The sequence below is a fragment of the Toxorhynchites rutilus genome, chromosome 2 (genome assembly GCF_029784135.1).
Source record: "Toxorhynchites rutilus septentrionalis strain SRP chromosome 2, ASM2978413v1, whole genome shotgun sequence".
Taxonomy (NCBI): domain Eukaryota; kingdom Metazoa; phylum Arthropoda; class Insecta; order Diptera; family Culicidae; genus Toxorhynchites; species Toxorhynchites rutilus.
The window spans coordinates 219171366-219192833 of NC_073745.1; the positions used below are offsets into that span (position 1 = coordinate 219171366).

The 21468-nt window shown below is 37.5% G+C and overlaps 1 protein-coding gene across 5 annotated transcripts; it reads right to left on the reverse strand.

The window, feature by feature from the left end:
* Positions 1 to 5509: 5509 nt before the first annotated feature.
* Positions 5510 to 19946, reverse strand: LOC129771508 (b(0,+)-type amino acid transporter 1-like). Of its 5 annotated transcripts, XM_055775237.1 has the most exons (6): positions 19664 to 19946; positions 17257 to 17391; positions 6729 to 7335; positions 6389 to 6659; positions 5683 to 6326; positions 5510 to 5618 (listed from the first exon to the last, which is right to left on the reverse strand). In XM_055775237.1, the coding sequence occupies exons 3-6, from the start codon at positions 7204 to 7206 to the stop codon at positions 5554 to 5556; spliced, it is 1458 nt and encodes a 485-aa protein (XP_055631212.1). In that variant the 5' UTR covers positions 7207 to 7335; positions 17257 to 17391; positions 19664 to 19946; the 3' UTR covers positions 5510 to 5553. The 5 variants fall into 5 exon arrangements, with proteins under 5 accessions (XP_055631212.1, XP_055631211.1, XP_055631213.1 ...); XM_055775236.1 differs by lacking the exon at positions 17257 to 17391; XM_055775238.1 differs by lacking the exons at positions 17257 to 17391; positions 19664 to 19946 and adding an exon at positions 19466 to 19638.
* Between the last annotated feature and the right edge of the window lie 1522 nt (positions 19947 to 21468).

Genomic DNA, 21468 nt, shown 5'->3' on the forward strand with positions numbered 1-21468 from the left:
TGATTAGAAAACTTATAAAACTAAGTTTTCAGTCAATTATACAGTGTTGGAAATGATAATCAAAAATGAAATTCAACCGAACGTACTTGCTTTATATACTATATTCGATGGCGATGAATAACTACAATTTTATTGGATAATATGAAATATTATGTTCAATCGATTGCGAAGATTCTGTGAATATATCATACTGAGAACATATGTCACATTTGTGGGAAAATAATCGTCATAAATTATATCACATTTGGCAACTCCGATTTTTCTCGTAATTCGTTTTCATCGTTCTTTGTGTTGGTAGTTAAAAGGCTAAAATAAGAAGAAAGTTGCAAGTTTTTTTCTGAAAATAAGAATAATAATTGCGCAACACGGAGAAGCCCCTGTTTGTAAAAATGAACGAGCTACATTTTTTCATCAATTAATGCTAGCGTTTCAAATCATAAGGGTCCAACAGACATTTTGGCTGATACTAATATTTAAGTATTATTGACTTCTAAACATATATAAATTTACTTATAATTCAATTTTACTTCTCGCCAAATGTTAGGTGTTTATTAATCTGAACGATAGAATTATATTATTCAAATTTTTTTTTTCATAAAAACAACTAAAAAATACGAATTACACAAATAACAATACTTATTTCAATTCTGATTCGGTAAAAAAGATAAATAAACAAAGCCTGGGTCAGGGAAAAGTTTGCTCCTTTTATACGAGAAACATCTGACAGCATGCGGGAAAAAGACAGCATGGGGAAAAAGATGCAAGAAATTGATTTTCGAAGCAAAATGCATTCGAAAAATTAATTTTGTTGACTCGGCATGATCCAGGTAAACGCTTGTGAACTTCTCACTGTTGAAAAATCACCAAAGTTGGCTGCAGTTCTACTTCAGGTGAATAAATTCACCGAATAAGATTGAGACGACGCATTCTCTCTTTCTTGCGCCAATTGGCGATCTAACGTACAAATCTACACCTAGGCGGCGCTGCGGTGAAAGTGATGATGGTTTTAAATTTTGCCATGTGAGCCTATGGAAGGTTTGTAGTTCTTTCCATAAATTACAATGTTTGAATCATTCCATCCGGCGACGCTCCAAACCAGGATTCTTCGGGGTGAATAATCAGTCCGCATTGTTTCATCAAGAGATTCCTTTTTCTTTTGTAACAGTTAAGTGCGATTCACATACAACATACACGTCACGTTCACGTTCACGTCCCGTCACGTCACGATACGTCAATGATTCTACCATGCAATTCTCATGAAAACATTCACATACACCAGCAACGTAACGACCCGTCAGCATACGTTCAACGAAAACGACCGGCAGGGTTTGTAGAAAAGAATAATTGACGGAGACGGACGGCTCGTTTGGTTTTTGTCTGGGCTTTGTATCTCGGCTTTTGTTTTGATTTGGTTGTACAGTAATTTACATCTACATCGACATTAGGCTAATTGAACAGATCTGTGATGCAACACGTTTAATTAGACATTTTTACCTCTAGTTGGACATTTTTGTAAACATTGAGTTCGAGACCCAAATTATGGCCCCACATTGAAAGTCGCCACCAGTCGCAAATGTCCAATTACTGGTCAAAACCGACTCCAATGCGACACTGAGTGGTGCCTCAGCATATCGCTTTATAAGCAACTTACTGTACTTTTCATGCCAACATATCTCTTAGCTCCAAATTTCGGAGTGAAAATCATTCGCGACTAGTTGAAAGAATTATTCTATTTATTATTATTGTTGCATGAGGGTCGGACTACGGGGTTTAAGCATTTAAATAATTGAATTCAATGATTCTCATTGAATTTTTCAAAATTTAGAACTGATTCTAGGCATGCTGATTTGAAAGAGGACATTGCAATTTAAAATTGTTGTAGGTGGCGACACCATGAAAATTAAATAAATCATTCGTTTGGCATTTGAAGGGACGGTGCTGGTGGAAGCATTGACTGCATGTGTGAATTGGTGGAGACGTTGACGGAACGTAGACGTTCTTCTCCGTAACGTGCTATGTGAATCGCACATTAAACGCCAACAATTCAGTTTCTTTGCCATACCTAGTGGATGTAACGTTCAAAGACCGCATGCTCCAATACTGATTTACTTTCTTATCCCAGTTTGGAGATTTGTTTTTCATGTAGGTGAACAACGAGTAACAGTTGCTGGCAGTTATTCTAACTAATCGTTCAATTTCCCATTCGTTCGTATTTTGTTTCTTTGTGGCAAAAGCTATAGCGATGGATTTATCCAAGTTGACCTCTACGTGCTTCTTGAAATATTCTGCTTCCAATTGTGAATCAAACTGAACAGGTCCTGTTTGAATGTAACAGGTTTTTTCTCGTCAAGCATTCAGACACTTCTTTTGTCGAGCAATAGCTATCGGATTCGCATTCACTATCAAGTTGCAGTGCCCTGTTCGGATGCAGTTTTAGTGGATTCAAGAATCTTCCACTAAGATGTTTTGCTAAGGCGGATCCACTGGCAACTAAAAAGGGAACAAAACGATAGCTTTATATACATTTATACACTTTCCAAACATCAAATGGTTTATACCACTAAGAATTCTTTTATAAGAATCTGCCACTATTTCCTGTGTATCGTCACTTCCACTGTACTCCTCTCTCGGCTTCTTGACGCAACATAAATCTGCTACACGTTTGGCTTCCCATGTTTTGTTTTTTTGGGATTTCGATATTTCCCAAGCCTGTATCACATCTGTGCAGAATAAGTACTCCTGCGAATTTGGGAGCGAAAAAAATCGTTTGGTTTCTGTTAAAAGTTATATGATATAATTTTTGATTTTTCTTACTTGGTAATATACTCTCCATTCCAAAAAAACTTGGATTTTTCCGAGAAAAAAAAGCAGCCGAAAGATTTATACACACTCTGTTCAACGGTAATTGACGGATTCGGTTGATGTTTGCATCATTTTCATAGTTCGAAAATTAAACACAGATAGCGCATCGAGCTTTGCGTTAGATCACCAATTATCAACGAAGATATGCTGGCTATCTAGTTTGCCAACACGGAAACTCGTAATGTACAGTTGACCAGATGAGGAACAATCCGCATCTGAATATAAACTACACAATTTCAAAGATTGATCTTGAGCTTTACTAATTGTGATTGCAAACGCCAATCTAACAAAAATAAATGGATTTAACATTATTTTCAAATACAATTTTAGTTCAGGAATTTTTCAACAATTGACGAATTTACGCAAAGCTGAATCAGCTCATGCAACATCTACATTAGAACTCAGAACCACAAAAGTGAGGGTGTTTGTTTATTTTACGCACTGAAAAGCAGGATTCTGTGGTGATTATTCATTTTATTTCAATTTAGATTCATTTCAGCCATTGAATGTCGTCAGTATATGGTAAGAAAGTTGGAGTTTTGTATATTTACGATGGTTTCAACACGCTATTTGACCAAAGTCATAGATAATCTTCGAAAATTTTAAGTTTGATAATGCATACCGGTTATTGATACTATGGATAATTGCGATGAAATCGATATCATATGAAATTGGCTGATATCATTGATTATGTAGGGGTAGATACGAGAAGGATTTGGAGTATTTTTAGCGCAAAACATCCTATTCATCGTTTACTTAGTTGAAAAAAAATAATGTTACAATACTTAATACAAGCCATTCCTCATAATATACATAGCACATTGTAAAATGACGATTTTCTAACCTTTTCAGCGTGGAAAGAATACATGAAACCGGGAAATTTGAAGATAAATTCTGATTTGTCTAGAAAATTTGAACGAATTTCATACCAAAAAAAAACCTTCCTCATTTTACTCGCTGCGCCATCTGGTTGTAAATTCGTCAATTGTAATAAAATGAGTTGATATCACATATAGGGAGTGATTCCCGAATACTCTTCACGGTGGAAACGAAATAAACGGCACGCCATTGAACTACGTTTTACGAGTTAGTGAAGTGTCGAAGATAATGATGAGTTTTCAGGCAGAATGAGCACTTTTCAAATGAAAAATCATTAATGAAAATTAACTTCTTCGTATCAAACTGGTATTCAATGTGAGTGGAAAACTTTGTTTTCTTCATGTGATATAATAATCTCACACAAAAATTTCATCTGAAGATAATTTGATATTATAATGATAAATTTAGTGGGAAACTAATCTCGCATCCAGATGTCGACACCGTACCGTTGTCATCGCGAATGCGTTTCATTCCGTTTCCACCGTGAAGTGTATTCGTAGTGTATTCGAGAATCAGGCCCATAATACATAGATACAATAATGTTAATTTGAGTTCACAGCTTTGTTTCAGAAGTGTACTTATTCCATCTGGAAATCCACTAACATCTTTGCCAATAATAATCCAATAAACCTGATTGATTCGCTTTCATTCGATTCAAGTAAATTCCAGTGGAATTTTTTTCACAGAGATATTCTCGACCTAATGAAAAATCATCCTTTCATTTTGGATTATGAATATTTAATGACATAACGATCGCATAGCAAATCGATGGACAGTTTTGAAATGTTCTATACAAGACCCTTTGACAAATGCATCGTTTTATCACAGTTACAGCGTTCCAAAATCCACTCAAATTTTCGATGTTGCATTCTGGTTCTTTATTTTTTGTTGTTGAGTAGAGCAGATCTTTGCCCACTCTGGAATATGATCGATCATATCTGATCACTCTGAATTTCCGATTCACCTTTAGTCTGTAGTGCAATACGAAACCTTGTGCGTAATATTATGAAGACTCAACCATTATAAAATCGTTTAATTTTTATAGTTTTTGGTTATGAACGTCTATGTCTAGCCCGAAATTATAAAAGTCATAGGATCATAGGAAATAGCTCGGTTGTTCACAGTTTACGTGAGTTATTTTCAGAATATGGATTTCAGTGAAGAAGTCCAATGATTTAGTAAACATTAGGCTGTCAAAAAAGTCCTGCGGTATTTTTTTTAAATTTTCATTTGTTCATATAATTAGTTACAATCATCTGTTTTAAGTCAAATATGCGCCGTTTTGCTACTATGCCGGTCTTTCTCGGCTAATTTAGCGATTTTGTCGCAATTTTCGACGACAGGCCTTCCGAAGCGTGGCGCATCTTCGACGACCTCTACACCAGAACGAAAACGTTGAAACGTTGAAAGATGCATTTTTGCCTTTGTCATAGTAGTACTGTAAAATATGTCAGATTTTCTCTTTATTTTGCTCCATATTTGCGACACTATAACTCACGAACGACTTAATCAAACAAAACACTTTCAAGCCTATTATATATGATGCATTCTTAGTAAATATCTGACTCTCAACTCAATTAGTTTATTGATAATTACGGAATACTGACGAAAAACTCCCCCAATCAGAACGGGAATCGAACCCGAACATGTTAGGTTTGACGCTAACCACTCGGTCACGGGAGCCTGCTCAAATTTAGGTTAATTTTATAACCGATATTTTGTCATCTATTTTTACTGATTTCTTCTCAAATACAAGAAAAAACAAAAATATATTTCAAAATATTTTTTTTTTATTAAAAACAGCAACAATACTCATTCTGATTTCTCAGACGTTGGGACAGCTTCAAAAAGTACCTGTATAAGATAGGTAACATGATCTGTGAATAGACAAATGATGATAACGTTACTATTCAGACATCACTATCAATCGAATTAACTTACTCATCCACTTAGGTCGGATGTTATAATACACGAAGGGAGTATAGACAGCTACACCGCTTAGTATGAATCCCACCGCGAAGAAATATTTTGGCGATGGATCAGTAATAATTGGCACAATCGATAAAAATATGGACATGGCAAGAATGAAAATCGGCACTGCCAGTGGCACTTTATAGGGCCTGTGGACATTGGGTTGTGTCTTGCGAAGAGTAAGCAGTGCAATAACTGCTGCGCCGTAGAAGAACCAGATAAGGAAGGAAGCCATTTCGATTAGCATCTCAATATTGCCAATTAGGATAAACATCAGCGCGAGGATGCCTTGCATTGCTACGGCAGGAGCCGGAGTCAGCCGGCGCACATGGATGTATGATAGCGGTTCCAGCATTTGCCCCTCCTGACTGGCAACATAGCACAAGCGAGTAACTCCAAACTGGATACTGAGGGCACATCCGAACGTGGCTAGCGCTACGCCTAGAGGAATCAGAAAAGAGAACGATCCCAACACTCGGTCGCCGAAGTCAAGCCCGACCGCCTCAGATCGCATCATTTCTTCGGGAGATAGTACCGTCATGTATGCCATGTTCATGAAAACGTATAAACCGGTGACGATGGGTACAGCGATCACGATCGAGCGGGGGATGTTTCTGTAAATGGTGTTGACATTATTGAGTGCGTGGTCTTTATTGTAATCTTGCAATATACCTACACTTCAGGCCGTTTGATCTCTTCCGTTATTGTGGTGACGCTGGACCAGCCGTCGTAAGCCCACAATCCATTGTAGAAAGCTAACGCGATGTGACCAGGATTAAAGTTACTCCCTTCAAAGCCCCTGGAAAGATTCTCCGTATTTCCGATCGCCAGCTGGTAGATACCACCAAATATCACGACGAGACAGGCAAACACCTTACAAAAGCCGAAGATGTTGTTTATGGTGACGTAAAGTTTTACGCTGCTTAGATTGATGTATGTGATTATTCCTGGTGGGAGATAAAGTTGATATATGATCTATGCTAAATTGTGTGTGCTATACGCACTGTTTTACCAACCTAAGCCTAGTAGAGCAATCAATTTGATAAGATTATGAAGATCATCTTCAGGTAAGTTTTTCAGTCCAAGTATTTGGCTAAACGGTAAGATCGAGTATTCAGCACATGTTAAAATAATTACGGCTATTTCAGCGGGTCGTAATACCATTACGTAAACCCAGGCACAAATGAACGATGGCAGTGGACCCCAGAATTTGTGGGACTTCTTAAATGCTTCTATCAGATATGCATATTCTGCTCCAGATCGTGGCACAACGGTTCCCAGCTCAGCAAAACACAATGCTCCCAGCAGTGAGACTATTCCACACACGGTCCACACAACTAGACAAAATCCGACACTTCCAGAGTACCTGAGAGCGGCCGTTGGTGAGACGAATATCCCCGAACCGATCATAACGCTGAGAATAACGTTGATGGCAGACATCAAGCCCATCTCACGCTTGAGTCCACCACTTTTTGGTTCCGCTATAACTGTCATCTTGAAGCTCACTCCCGCGTACTTTTCGTGTATAAACCGGTGAAAATATGTAACTGTTTGTCTCAGCACGCACTTGTATCTGGCAGCATGGCTCTTTTCGTTGTTAATCGCGACTCGGTTCGTTCAAAACTGAGGAGGAGAACTTCAATTACTTTACGAGAATTTAGTGATAACATAGACGAACAATGATAGGAAAGAGGAGAGAGAGAGTTTACATTATGCATATGTATTTTCTGAGATGTTATCAGAGGTCCTTGACAAATGAAATGATTCACAAGCGGTCATAATTTGAGAGACCCTATCAGTTTTCGGATTTGAATACTTTCGGCAACATCAACTCAAACGTTATCAATTGCTAAAAGCTTCCGACTTCAAATTCAAAACCCAGCCATAAGAATGGATTATCGCTATTGCGAATTATGTTTTAACGCTATTACAAATGTTCATCTTCTGACACCTGCTTATCAACAGGAGGGTGAGATGTTGGACAATGGGACATAGAGCTGTCTAGACTTTATCTCACGCTTTGAGAATAAGCCTCGAGATAAGTACCAATTAAAATCACGTGCTTGCTTGTTATCAATCATTTAACGACAATTGTCAATCTTCGGCGTTATTATCTAAAAATACCGCCATTCCATGCCAAACCAATATAGTGATTCCCAGATTTTCGTGAAAATTTGTAGTTTTGTTAATTATCGCAAAATATCAGACCCGTATTTTTTAAATTTTTTAATAGGGTACGCATTTCCATTTCAGAGTGGTCTGAAAATTTAAATTTTTCCTCTTTTTTTCAAAAATGCATTTTCTCAAATTCATAACTTTTGAACTACTAAACAAATTTAGATGATCGACATATCAGATTGAAGCCAATGAGCTAGTCTTTCTTTTTATCAAAAATATTACATTTGCAAATAATGGAGGTGATTATTGTTTCTATTTGTTTTTTTATAGTTTACATTAATTTTTAGTTATATGTACTAATCTTCTTCATATTTCAACATAAGTGTAAGTTAATAAAAATGTTATGTATCGAAATACGGATATACAACATGCATTAGTGATTGACTAAGCAGGTGCATTTTCTTTTCTCCGCGAGAACGCTCTCCCGAAAGACCCCGATATTCTTTTTCTCACCCAATAGCCTCGTTCGATTTTTAGATCTGAATCTACTGAATATAAGAGCCTTATCCATGCCAATCAATGCATGCAGCAGAAAAGTCATTTAGCTAACAAACAACTTCTAATCGTACTCTGTTAGTTTGATGAAGAAGCGGAAGGTACTTGTGCCTCACCTCGATATGAAATTTGTAGAAATGTCAAGGATTGATTTGGATACCCCTCACTAAGGTTCTGGTAAAAGGAAAAAGTTTGATAAACAAGCGTAAATGAGGCAAGCTTTTGTATGGTGTTGCTTATGAATTGTGTGGCGAGTTAGTTATGCTATGTCATGAGAATTTACGCGCGCTCGCTAGCTCTGTATTGTATCGGGGAAATGCCACAACTGGCGTTTACAAGTTGACGAAATCATAATAGGTCATCACATTTAAGAGACTTCTGGTCTCCATTGTTACACTTCCGCTGGATGGATTAACGTCGGAACTAATTTATTAGACGACTAAAGAATCATCTTTGTGCGCTTTGATTGAGAACATTTTGCTGCTTTTTGACAAACCGCCACTTTACAGTAACGCATCATCCACGTTTTTTGATAGGTTATTGTACTTTGTTGATTGATCATTGATCTGAATGTTTCGAAAATTCGTCCAATTTTGGACGCTAGATTTGATTGATCTTCCATTTCAATCTTCTCTGGAGAAGTTTGGAATCGAAACAAAAGAAAAAAGTAGTTGCTGAGAAAATTTATGTGGTGCACCGATGAAGTCCGCAGACTTCGAAGACGATCTCTAAACAAAGTCTGGAGACTTCCAAGACTGGCCTCTGGACTGAAAGATTCCGAAAACTTCTAAGAAGAAGGCATTATTTCATGAAAACTCATGTTCGATGCTAGCTGAATTGGCGTGATGAACAGGAATACATTACACAACAGTTTGTAAACTTCTTTTTTTATAGGAATGATCCAACGGGTGTACTGGGTATCGTATAAGTTGGAATCGAGCGAAGCCAAGGGCGCGTATGTTTGTGATGGCGCACTGCGTCTTCTACAGATTTTTCAAACTCTTTAGAACCAAGAATATGTAGATACAGATTAAAGATTTTTCGGGTTTCATACAGATTTTTTAAAATATCGTTCCAATATTAGCCATGACTTAAGGTGAATCATTTTTTTTCCACCTTCCCTATTTCATTCATGTAACATTTTAATTTTATATTCTTGGACATAAAGGGTTTCAATAGAGGTTTTGTCAGACAAATTACACTCTCGGGGTCTTCCGCCTCTATTGAATAATATGTTATATATTTTGTTTTGTGAGAAACATTTGAGCTTTTCTCACAAAGATTCGGCAGTAAGTCGGGTCTCTTACATGGGTCTAGGGTTCATGTTTAAGTCCCCTTTTGTACTTTTCTACGTAAGCGACATTGACAATTGCCTTACACAAAATTGCAGCCTGTGACAACTTGCAGATGATGAAGTGGTGTCTGTCGTAGGATCAAACGAATCCGACCTGCAAGAACCCTTACAAGATACTTTGAACAATTTTTCAACCTGGGCCATTGGGATTGAGTTCTCCACGGAGAAAACAGATGGTCGTCTTTTCTAGGAAGCATAAACCAGCAGAACCAAAGCTTCAACTTTTGGATAAACCGATGACTCATGCTGTTAATCAAGTATCTTCTCTCTGGTTCGACTCCAAATGTACTTGGGGGCCCATATTAGGTATCTGAGTAAAGAATGTCAACAAAGAATAAACTTTCTCCGTAGAATTACCGGCACCTGGTGGGGAGCCCATCCCGAAGATCTTATGATGTTGTATCGAACAACTATTCTCAGTGATGGAGTATGGCAGTTTCTGTTTTCAATCAGCTGCCAAATCATACCTCATTAAATCGAGTCCGCTATGAACGAGTCCACAAGATTTGAAGTGTTCAACGAATTTTTTAGCACCTCCCACAGTTTTCAGTATCCTTACTCAGTGTAAATTGCTGAATTGGCAGCGATTCACTGGGCGCTGGACAGCGTCGCCTCACGACCTGTTGAACACTATTACATTGTAACGGATAGTCTCAGCTCTGTCAAAGCTATCCGTTCAATGAGGCCGGAAAAGCATTCGCCGTACTTTCTTGAGAGAATACGAGAAGTTTTGAGGGCTTTATCCAGACGCTTTTATGTCATCACCTTTGTCTGTGTCCCTTCACATTGTTCAATTCCGGGTAATGCGAGGGCTGACTCATTAGCAAAGGTGGGTGCGATTGGAGGCGACATTTATCAGCGTCAAATCGCCTTCAATTAATTTTATTCTTTAGTCCGTAAAAAAAACCATCGCTAACTAACTCCACTCAATTATCCCTAAGATTAGCCTCAAACCGTGGTTCAAAAGTCAGGACTTGAGTCGGGACTTTATTCGCACTTTCTCTCGACTCGTGTCCAATCACTGTTCGTTAGACACGCTACTGCTTCGTATCAATATTGCCGGCAGCAATGTCTGCGTTTGTGGTTGGGGTTGTCACGACATAGAGAACGTTGTTTGATCATGCGAGGTGTATCTTGTCGTCAGATCGAATTTAGAAAACTCCCTTCTGGCCCGAGGAAGGCAGCCCAATGTGTTGGCTCGGTTGGACCTTGATTACATGTCCCAAATCTATGTTTTCCTTAAAGCTACACCCAAACTAGCGTTGCAAGAAAGCATTTCTTTTTCGGCATAAATCATGTCTTTTTATGCCTTGTAGCGTCAAATGAGCAAATAATGTCATCTGTCCTCCAACGCTTTAAAATGTTTGTATGCAGAGATCCCTTTCTTTTTTATTTTTCATCTTTTTTGGGATTGCACCCAAAAAAAAAGTCCAAACGATGTGAACGGGGATCGAACCAAGGACGGCTGGAATGCAAGAATGTTTTACACGACCACGCTATCCACATAGCTAATGATGCTGTTGGGGGGAAGCGTGATAATGTTCCATCTCATTACAAATTGAAGTTGGAAAGTGCTCGATTTCTATAATAGTAAAATAGTTGGCTTGCATCCCTTTGGGAAACATTTCAGAAACGCTTCAATATATGCAATTTGCAACACATGTTCGTTTGTTTTGATCAGCATTTGTTTTACGGTGTTGCCAGAATAGTCTATACAAGGTAAGTGTTCAATCCAGCATTATTTACATTAATCATGTTATAACTTACAATGCAGAATTTACTTCCAGCGCATATTTCAGTGGCTGAAAATGAGTGGTGGAAGAAAAAAAAACCAAATCACCACCAGTTTGGACGGCTCCTTGAAACAATGGAAGCGAACGTAGACATTGCTCGAGATCTTTGTGGAGGCAGTTCTAATATAATCCCGGTGTAGGAAAAGTTGGAGGAATCCAGAGAGGAACTTAATGCACTGAGACCACCAATGCATCTAGGTTCAGAATGGCAGAAAGTAAGTATTTCTTTTACGATACACATAACTTTCATAAGTAAATTTTATCATACTCTTTGAATTTCTTCAACCGAATTTCCTACCTAAAAATTGCTTACTTCTACTAGCATACATTAGTAAGTTATTTTTGGCAGCAATTTTCTTTTTTAATGCTATACTATGCCAAACTACACCACTTTCACTACAATAGATCAAAATAATGGTCGCAGTGGTCGCAATGCCCCTATAGAAGATTCCAAACTTTCTATACCATATGCTAAAGCTATCCTGCAAAACAATAACGGTTTTATTTAAATTACAGGTTTGGATTGACATGAGGGGAAACGTAAAGAAAACACTAGCACAAAACAAGCGAGAATTTAGAGCAACAGGTGGTGGTCCCAATACAATAAAGCTATTGGCGCCGCTACAACAAGAAATCGACGCTGAAAGAGAATTACATGTTGCATTACATGAATAACAAAAATTGTTTTGCTAAAAAAAAGTGAAATTCGTGCGTGACTCTTTTCGGAATTCCAATTATTGCAGTCATGAAAATACATGAATAAGTTCATTTTCTGATATTTTTTTTTGTAAAGCAAATTGTTCCACGCTGTCGTTTTTTTTTACACATGCATGCGGGCTTTACGCCTATTAAGCTTTTTTCTTTGAGGGAATATCAATTTACTCCAAAACATAACCATATTAACACTTTTGGAAATACATTTTCATAGCAGATGCCCCAAAAAAAGATTTGGCATCCTTTCTATAGTGCTTCGTGAAACATTTCAAACTTGTTTCAAAATATTTCATCACAACCGCTGACATTCGAGCTTGCTAACGAATCGAGCAGTTTTCCTCGATTTCTATAATTCCAGATTTTACTCGGTGTGATAGTGATAGTGATTGTATCGAATCCTCGATTCGATTTCTATAATAGGGCCCGTAAATACATAATAGATTTAAGAATTGAGTGTGATCATCAACAATGTTTCAATCTCTATCTCTAAAATATGTCACCCTTCTGAACTCGAGCCGACTGCGACTAATCGGTTTCCTACTTTATTACCCCTAGAATTAAGGAAACATGTTGATATATACCAGAAAAATTATAGTTGAGAGTTCGGCTACTTTAAACCTATGTAACGGGATTTTTGCTCTAATCGATATGGACAATCCTTATCAATCCATCGCAAAATTATTACAAAATTTTCAATTAGTAATATTTAAAACAGCATTGAAAATAGAGCTTCTAATTTCCCATATTTGTGTAGGTGTTTCTCTAACGCAGGCTAGAAAATCGTTATAGTCCGTGTGAGACAAACACATTGCGGTCTACACAATTATACTTACCTTCCGCACAGACCAAAGCGAACAAATCAAATTAACTCAATTCAGGAAGCTCAAACCATTAAAGATGCTAACAAATAATCTTGTTTCTGATGTATACGATATCTCAAGTTCTACTGAACCGATTCATGTCGAATTTATATGAATACAATATATATGCATTTCTCTATCGCATAAACCAATTTTTTTTTCATTTTACTATTTTAAAAAAAATCGAAAACGTAGGGAAAAAACGATTTAAACCGCATTTTCTCTTTGCCATTTTGTCAAAAAACTGTTGTTTTTGACTTTCCGAAGTTCATGCGATAGCGGCATCTTTACGGATTCAGAATCTGTTCTATTTTTTAGTTTCAGATAACCAGAAGGGCTGGAATCGTGTACGCCAGGGCCCACCTTTTTTTTGAACTCCCTTACTCAATCAGCTTGTAACTATTCTAATTATGAATTATTTCTTCACGTTCAATTCTTGTTTTATTGCTAAAAGATAGAAACAAATAATGGTATAATGGATACCAAAAATATTCTTTGTTTTATTTTTACGGAGCTCGAAAAAACGTTCGAAGTTCGTGTCTCTACACTAGAATATCCCCTTAACCATCCACTTCGAATTCACAGCGAGTGGCCAAATCAATTCATGGAATTAACAAACAAAAACCACTATCTGCTAGTTATTATCAGGGCCCGAAATCTTCGAAGGTGTAAAATGTAGACCGACTTTATTCTCAGTAGCTTCGCTTCGACTAGAACTGCTTCGGCAGTCGCCGTCACCAAAAACTGCATTGACTAGAAAATTAATTGACTAGCGTTGAATAGCGAGGAATACTGATGAACTAATCCAGCCAGTGGTTATTCTAACTTACGCGACTAATAAATACAAATCTGCCCAAGCAAACCATTTGCCATGACAATGTCATGCGAAAATGCGAAAACAGAATAGAAACTGAGAGAGGTTGGCGTCGACATCATGCCTCATACCGTATGAGCGCCAACCACAATCCACATTTATATCCCCCTAGGAACGAAATTGTTACCTGCGCACGCAATCTTATTTTTACGTCCATACAAAGTGGAACGAAAACTTTATTTCTGAAAAAAATAGTTACCCCATCAATGGATGGTTTATTACCCATCGTGAACTCAAACCAACGAACTTAGACAGTTATCAGGTATGCTATAAAGGTCCTAGCGTTAGGATTAGTAAAAAGCGTGCAAAATAGCGCACACACACTGCACGTTATTTTATACGTGTGAGTAATTTTCATGTATGATTCAAAAAATCTAGCTCACCTGTAGCGTATGTCAAACCAAGTTGAACTCAAACATCGATGCATGCATATGAAATACATGGGAGAGAGAGAGGAACGAATTCGCTGACTATCCTCAGTTGACTATGACTATGGTCATTATCCTCAAACTGAACCAATTCTCATCATACTTATTCCTTCATAAAAGATATATCTGGCAACTTCTCAAACAATCAGAATCCAATAGTATTGCTATTTTACACCAAAATATTTCACTAACGGAATTCAGAATTTTTGATTGCATCTTCGTGATGCTAAGTAAAAATTCAAATTTCCGTGTTTTGGTTTTTCAGTTTTGGTATTGGAGCAATGCATGAAATCATTAGTGACCGAATTGTTTGCCATAAGTCTGCACCAGTTTAGGGGGTCTTCGTAGCCACTTGGTTGCGCGTTCGCTTACTAAGCGAACGATTGTGAGTTCAAACTCAGGGCCCTCAATTGACTATCTTAGTGTTGTTACAGAATAACTACGTCCAAGCAACAATCATCAACGATGGAGATCGCTCCACGGTGGAACGAAGATCGATTCATCCATACAACTGGTTTGCTCTGCAAGAAACAACGGGCTGTTGTGCTATAAATAACACAACAACAATCATATCAACTGTCTCCGCTGTCCGGTATGCTGAACAATGGAATAACAGAAAGAATACCGTTACGCATAAATGGCTACTACTGTGTAATTTACCATAAATCAATGGAACAGAAAAAATACTCTTACGCCTAAATGGCTATTACTACTGTGTAATTTACAATTTATAGAACCATAAACATGTACATGTACATGGTTAAAACCCGGCTCTGTTACAACTAAAATACTCCTTTTTCTTCTTGGATGACATTAACGTTCCCAGTGGAATTTTTGCCTCCTCAACATATTTGCCACTCCAGAATACATTCAAGGCGTGTATTACGCAAGTAATACCGTCATTTTTATTAGTAGTACTCAGTTGAGATTTCTATGCCGAATAACACGCATTGAATGTAATGTCTGGAGTGGAATGTTCTAGAATACGCGTGACCACAGTGCAAGTCGGAAGAAATTTCTTTGACGAAAAATTCCCAGAACGGGAATCGAACCCGAACCCCCGGCATGATAATGTGGGACGGTAACCACTCGGCTACGGGAGCACGTCCTAAAATGCTAATGAGCCTAAATAAATAAATTAATGGTATAAAAAAGGTTTTCACCAGTTTGGCCACCCTATGTTATTTTAGGCGCTCTAAATACGGTAAAATTTTTAATTATTAAATTATTAAAACAAAATGATGTGAAAAACCACTTCGGAAGCTGATTAGAGGGAAATTATTTTTAATATGTTTTTAAAACAAGTTATAACTGTCATAATTGCATAGTATAATACAGTCATAGGATTGCCCGTAAGTTTTGCGTTAATATTTGGTTTCCATGAAATTTCAGTAAGCCGTTTTTCATGATAGAGGAGTTTTATACACATCTCCCTTATAAATAATTTTACACGATACAACGAAGTAGTTAATCAAACAAAATGATACGAATAAATAAAAATAACTCAACAAATAGTGTTCGATGGTACTTTTAGATATATTTATTCGATATAGGGGAAGTGCAGGTAAGACGAACAGTGGGGATAAGATGGGCATACGATTGATTTGTATAGAAACAATTTGAACTTCATATTTGTGTTAAAGAGAACTCCTCCTACATTTTATTCCATTACATTTGATCCACTCTATAATACTTATGACAGACATACAGCTGTACTTGCGTTGTACTTCGAAAATTGTATGTCTGTCACCATGTACAGCGCTAGAACCATGCAAGCAACTCGGTACAATCGCTGTATCTGTACCGACCTATTTTACCGCTTTACATGACTACAGTTGTACTGTGCGCAGCGCCATAGACGATTAGTGGTGGGTAGCATGAACAAAACGAATCAAAACATTTGGTATACATTCTTTTCATTTACTTTCTCTTGAATTAATAACTCAGATTGGAAACATATTTGTTGTGTTCGATAGTTTAGACGCTAAATAAAAACCTTTTTTCATTGAAATCTTGGTGAAAATACAATGCAATAAATTCAAACTTCTGATTGTCAGTCTGACATGCGGTACAATGTACAACCAAAGTATGTGTGTCATGCTATCGTGGTACCTGTACAACGCTGTACACGTACAGCGCTAGTACAATTGTATGTCTGTCCATGGTATAACAATGATGACTGTTCACAAGTGGAGAAGGGAAACAAAACCGAAAATCATAAGTGATTCGTGCGTACGGGTGAAATTTTTGCCGTTTCGTGAGAGTAAGATGGACAGTGAAAATGCTGTTTCCTAAATTTCTAAATTTCTATTCCTAATTCTAATCCTCGTGTATATAAGCGGAATTAAAATCTTCAAATGTGGACTGCTCAGCAGCTGACTGCAGCCATTAGCGAAACACTAGAGAATATATTTGTTTATATTGCTGAAAAGCACGACCTCACTTCTAGGAGGATTAGTTCGGATTTTTCAATAATTAACGGGCATTCGAAATAATTTCATACCTTGGTCGAATGAAGTCATTACTCTATTCACATACATACATAACTTTGCAGGCGGCAGTTTGATGGTTCGAGGAAACTATTTTCAAAAAGGACTGGTTTAGATCACTTTTCATCAACACGAATGCACAGTCAGAAGTGCAATGAAGTACTTCAGAATCATTTACTGCTGTTTTTGCATCAGTGTGATAATTGGGTAATTTGGCATCAATTTACAAAATCCGGAAAGTCATTGCATGGTTTAATGAATAGGGGCTTCAAATTCTGGACTGGTCAGCTTGTTTACCATATTAAAACCCTATCAAGGAGTTATAAGGAGTGATCGTACGAATAGTAGATGCAACTTACAAACAGTATGAGTGATTTGAAGAGCTTAAACGAGCAGTATCCTCTACGTAGAACGAGATGCACACTACAACATGGCGCAGCTTGGTCGAAACCACACCGAAGGTTTATTTGAACATATTGAGAACTAAAGATGACCTACAAAACAGAAACTTTTTGTAATTCATGCAAAATTGACGTTAATTTTGTAAAGGAGCTAGAGTTTTTCCATCTGGTTCTATATTTATGAAACACCGGATTTTTTTTAATGTTTCGCGCCTGGACACGACAATAAAGTTTAAATGGCCAGTCTTATAAATGAAAATAGTTATTATATCCTACACTATATACTTCAATTCAACCGACTTCTTACGTATCTCTGGAAACTCAGAAAAATGGAATGGTTGTATAGTTGTGAAACGCAGTGTAGAAGTCTCCCTAGAAAGAGGTATAGGAGAAGTGTGTAATACGCACCCCCTAAGCGAGAATGGAATTATCTTGACAGTGCTCTTAAAATTTAAAGGAACAACTACGTCAGTACGTAGAGTAGTTAACCCTCAGTCATCAGTAATCGTTCTGTATTTTAGATACTGAATAACAAAAGTGCTACGAATTTTATTTTGTAAGGCGTCCAAATTCTAAATTTCCAATCATACAGTGTTAAATGGCCCAGCAGAAGTATAATATGCCCATGAGTTGTTTCTCTCAGAGACTATAAAGCTCAGAGAAACAGCTTGTATGAATGAGAGATTCATTCCCTTCATGCCCACCAGCGTAGAGAAGAAACCGTTCCTCCGGTGAGCGTGTTCTCCCAGTATTCGTGCATTAATTCTCCAGTCCGCGCTCTTGTTTTCCTGCATTCTCTGAGCACACAATATTGATGTCAGATGTGAAGACATGTTTTCGTTGTCAAGACATTTAATTTTGTGACATAACATACATAGTATGTGAAAACAATTGTTTGTGTGATTTATCGAACATGATTTAGAAATATCGTGATGGTTTGCTCATTATGTTCATTATGATTACATTTGAAGACATTTATTCGTGCCATGCAGAGATATTCGAAAAAATCATCTGGCAACCATCACATACAAGCTATTCCTCTCGTGAGAATGTTTACGACCGAAAGCGAGCAAATTGCCCCGATCGAGGGTATGCCATACTGCCCGATGGTAAGTTGATGCGGAACATATCAAATTGAGAAGGAAATGAATCCTTTCTTATTATTTTCTTCATCTGAGATATTCACTGGGAACTCGACTCAATAAATATGACCCATAGTTACCGCCGCTGAATCGGTTTCAAGCAACAAAAACCTTATAGAAATGATGTAGAAAATTACATCAAAAATCGCTTCCAAAGAAAATTATTTTTCTTACTTTTTTAAAAGCATGTTACAAATGTAAAACTTGCGTGGTAGGATTCTAACATTGACTAGCACGATTGCCAATATCCATTACATTTCTATTCTTGCTGGTTTACGAGAAAATCAGGCGGGTCAAATTGCCCGGCAGGCGCGTTTTAGACACATCTCCTCTAAGTGTAACAATGAAGCAGAGAGTTGTTCTCAAATAACAAAAGAATGTTTTTGAGCGTTAACAAGGTAGCCGACTGTAAACTGTAAAAGAAGTATGGCGATCGAACGGCACAGCTAGATCTGTAGAGGAACAATCCCAAGCTGGGTACAACCAAGTTTTTTTTTCAATTTATGTTCTCATGAGTTTTAGTTTCCTGACTTTCCTGATCATGAACTCTAGATGTACGTTCCATCAAAGGCAGATAATCAAACCAAAAAAACTTTTTCTACAAAACATCTTTGGAACACTGTTGTTGAACTAATTTCACCACTTTAATGAGTTCTCTCATTAAAATAGAGGTAGTAGCTATGTGGTTGTTTGAATGGATATTGTTTAGCACACATTACTCCACACACTTTCTATACACTTAAAAATAACAAAACTATCACTCAGGAACTAGCTCCACGTGTCGCTCAATATGCTCGACTTCGTTGTTGATTTGTTCATCACGTCATCTCAATAATCAACCATCTGTGAACACTGTGGCGTTATAGATACTCTGAGGGTACTTTCAACGGATATAATGAATTGTTAGGTTAAATTCAGCACGAATATTCGTACACTTTTGAAACATATTTGCCCTTATCATCTGCTTCAATATGTCAGGTCATTATTCTAATAAAATGTCGATTGATAAGCAAATTACACGCAACTGTATTCCGATCTCCGCTCATCACTGCGAACAAAACACCAAACACTCGAACTCGTCTTGATAATTCACTTATACGCCCTTAAACGAAACTCACAACGGAGTGCTAATCACCACTCAAACAGTATTCAAACTTTCCCCCATCCACTTGTTCTTTGGTGTAATCAATCATTCTATCTATCTTTTTCGATGATTTGCCCACCTGAAATTTCCTTTTAGATCATAAAAAATCTACACAACACGATAACGCCGTTGCAGGAACCGGAATGCTAGCAAGTTGAGCGCGAAAATGTTACTGACTGCGGCGAGAGAGTTCACGGAGGCTTTTCACGTTTTCGCTGTCTGATAACAAATTTCCGAGCGAAGTAATCTGATGTGAACCAATAAGTTCGGGTTCAGCATAGTTGTTATAAAAATGAGCGCTGAGCTATATGAGCTATGTACTCGGCGTGTTAATCTTATTGTTCGGGGATGTCGTCAACAATTGTGTGGAGCGATGGAAATACTGAAATGTTGTTGTTCCAGATTAAGGTAGCTCGCGCATGTGTCTCTGATGAAGAGCGAGAAACGTTAGGGTTCTTCTATCAGGATGCGCCAGAGTTTTTATTGTGATTTGTCCTTAAAAAGATTGCATTTCATGTTATGAAGAAGAATCATAACGAAAAAAGACGGGTGGGTAATGTCGGGGACATAACCGGAGTGACGTAGGACTATACAACGGGGACAGCTTATTCTAAATATATATTTTAAATATGTTGTTTTATTGTTTTCTCCTACGTGAATACCTACCTCTCTACCTGAAATATGGATTAGCTTACTGTTTACTCTTTATGAACATGTTGGGAGTTCTGAAATGAACCTTTTGGTTGTGTTTTTGCGTTTTTTTTTTGTAAAAAAATTCTCATTTTTTTCTCACTGTCTTATATTTGATTCTTGATTTTTTTTCCGAAGGCTTTGTACTCATTAAATGTTCAACGCCGGGCATTTTTCGGCGTATGCACATATCGTACAATCAAAATGATGGCTGTGATAAGGAATGCATAGGTGGTCGTCAGTTCATTGAGCACATTACCGTACCTTAAACTGTGGTTTCGGAGACGAATGAATTGTAATATTTGTAGTCTACGCAAACAAAATAAATAAAAATGAAAAGAACTGAGGTTTTGGAGACGAACTCTACAATCTGTCGAGGAATAGACGAGCTATAAACGTTCTGAAAAATCAATGTGAATACAGGGACGGATGACCTTCGAATTAAAGTCCTTTAAAATAAGAACAGAGTAGCAGGAAATGCATAGCTCATCATATTGCTCCTTAGTTATGTTTCTATACAATGCAGATGTAACGTCAGTCAATTTTCAACATCAGTTATCAACTAAAGAAAGCAGTTCTTGCTACCGAGAAAATTCGTTAATGCCATCCTGCATACAATGTGTTGTAATTTGGAGCCACTTTTAATTCGGAGACCATGTATGGGTTTGTGAAAACTGAATGATCAATTTAAAAGACCTCAACCACCAATAAGTTCAAAAACAAGCATAAACAAAATAATTCAGTTCATATTATATGTCATATTATGTCACTTTAGAATGCATTGGTATTGTGAATAACTTTTAATAACTTTTCTTTGAATGGCTTAATGGCCATGAAAGGCGCCGTGTTTTACGGTGGCTGGTTTTGCCACCAAAGCAGTCTGTATAAACAAACATTTTCCTTCTTCTACCTGCTGCCGTTTTGAGATTGCGTTTGCCACTCGCTGAAACTGATTGTTGCCACCGAACCGAATGTGCTCTGTTCTGTAGGCGAGTTTTCTTATTGTCGTGAGCAGCTTTGCAAGCCAACTCGAGCACTCCGGCGGCCGAAATTCTATAACCGCTATTAGGTATGCTGGTGCTCCGGCACCAATCTGTTGATGCGATGTGATGTGAAACGATGCCATACAACCACACTGATTTACGGTTTGAAAGAGAATGATATATTTTTCAGCGGATCCGCGCGTTTTGTACT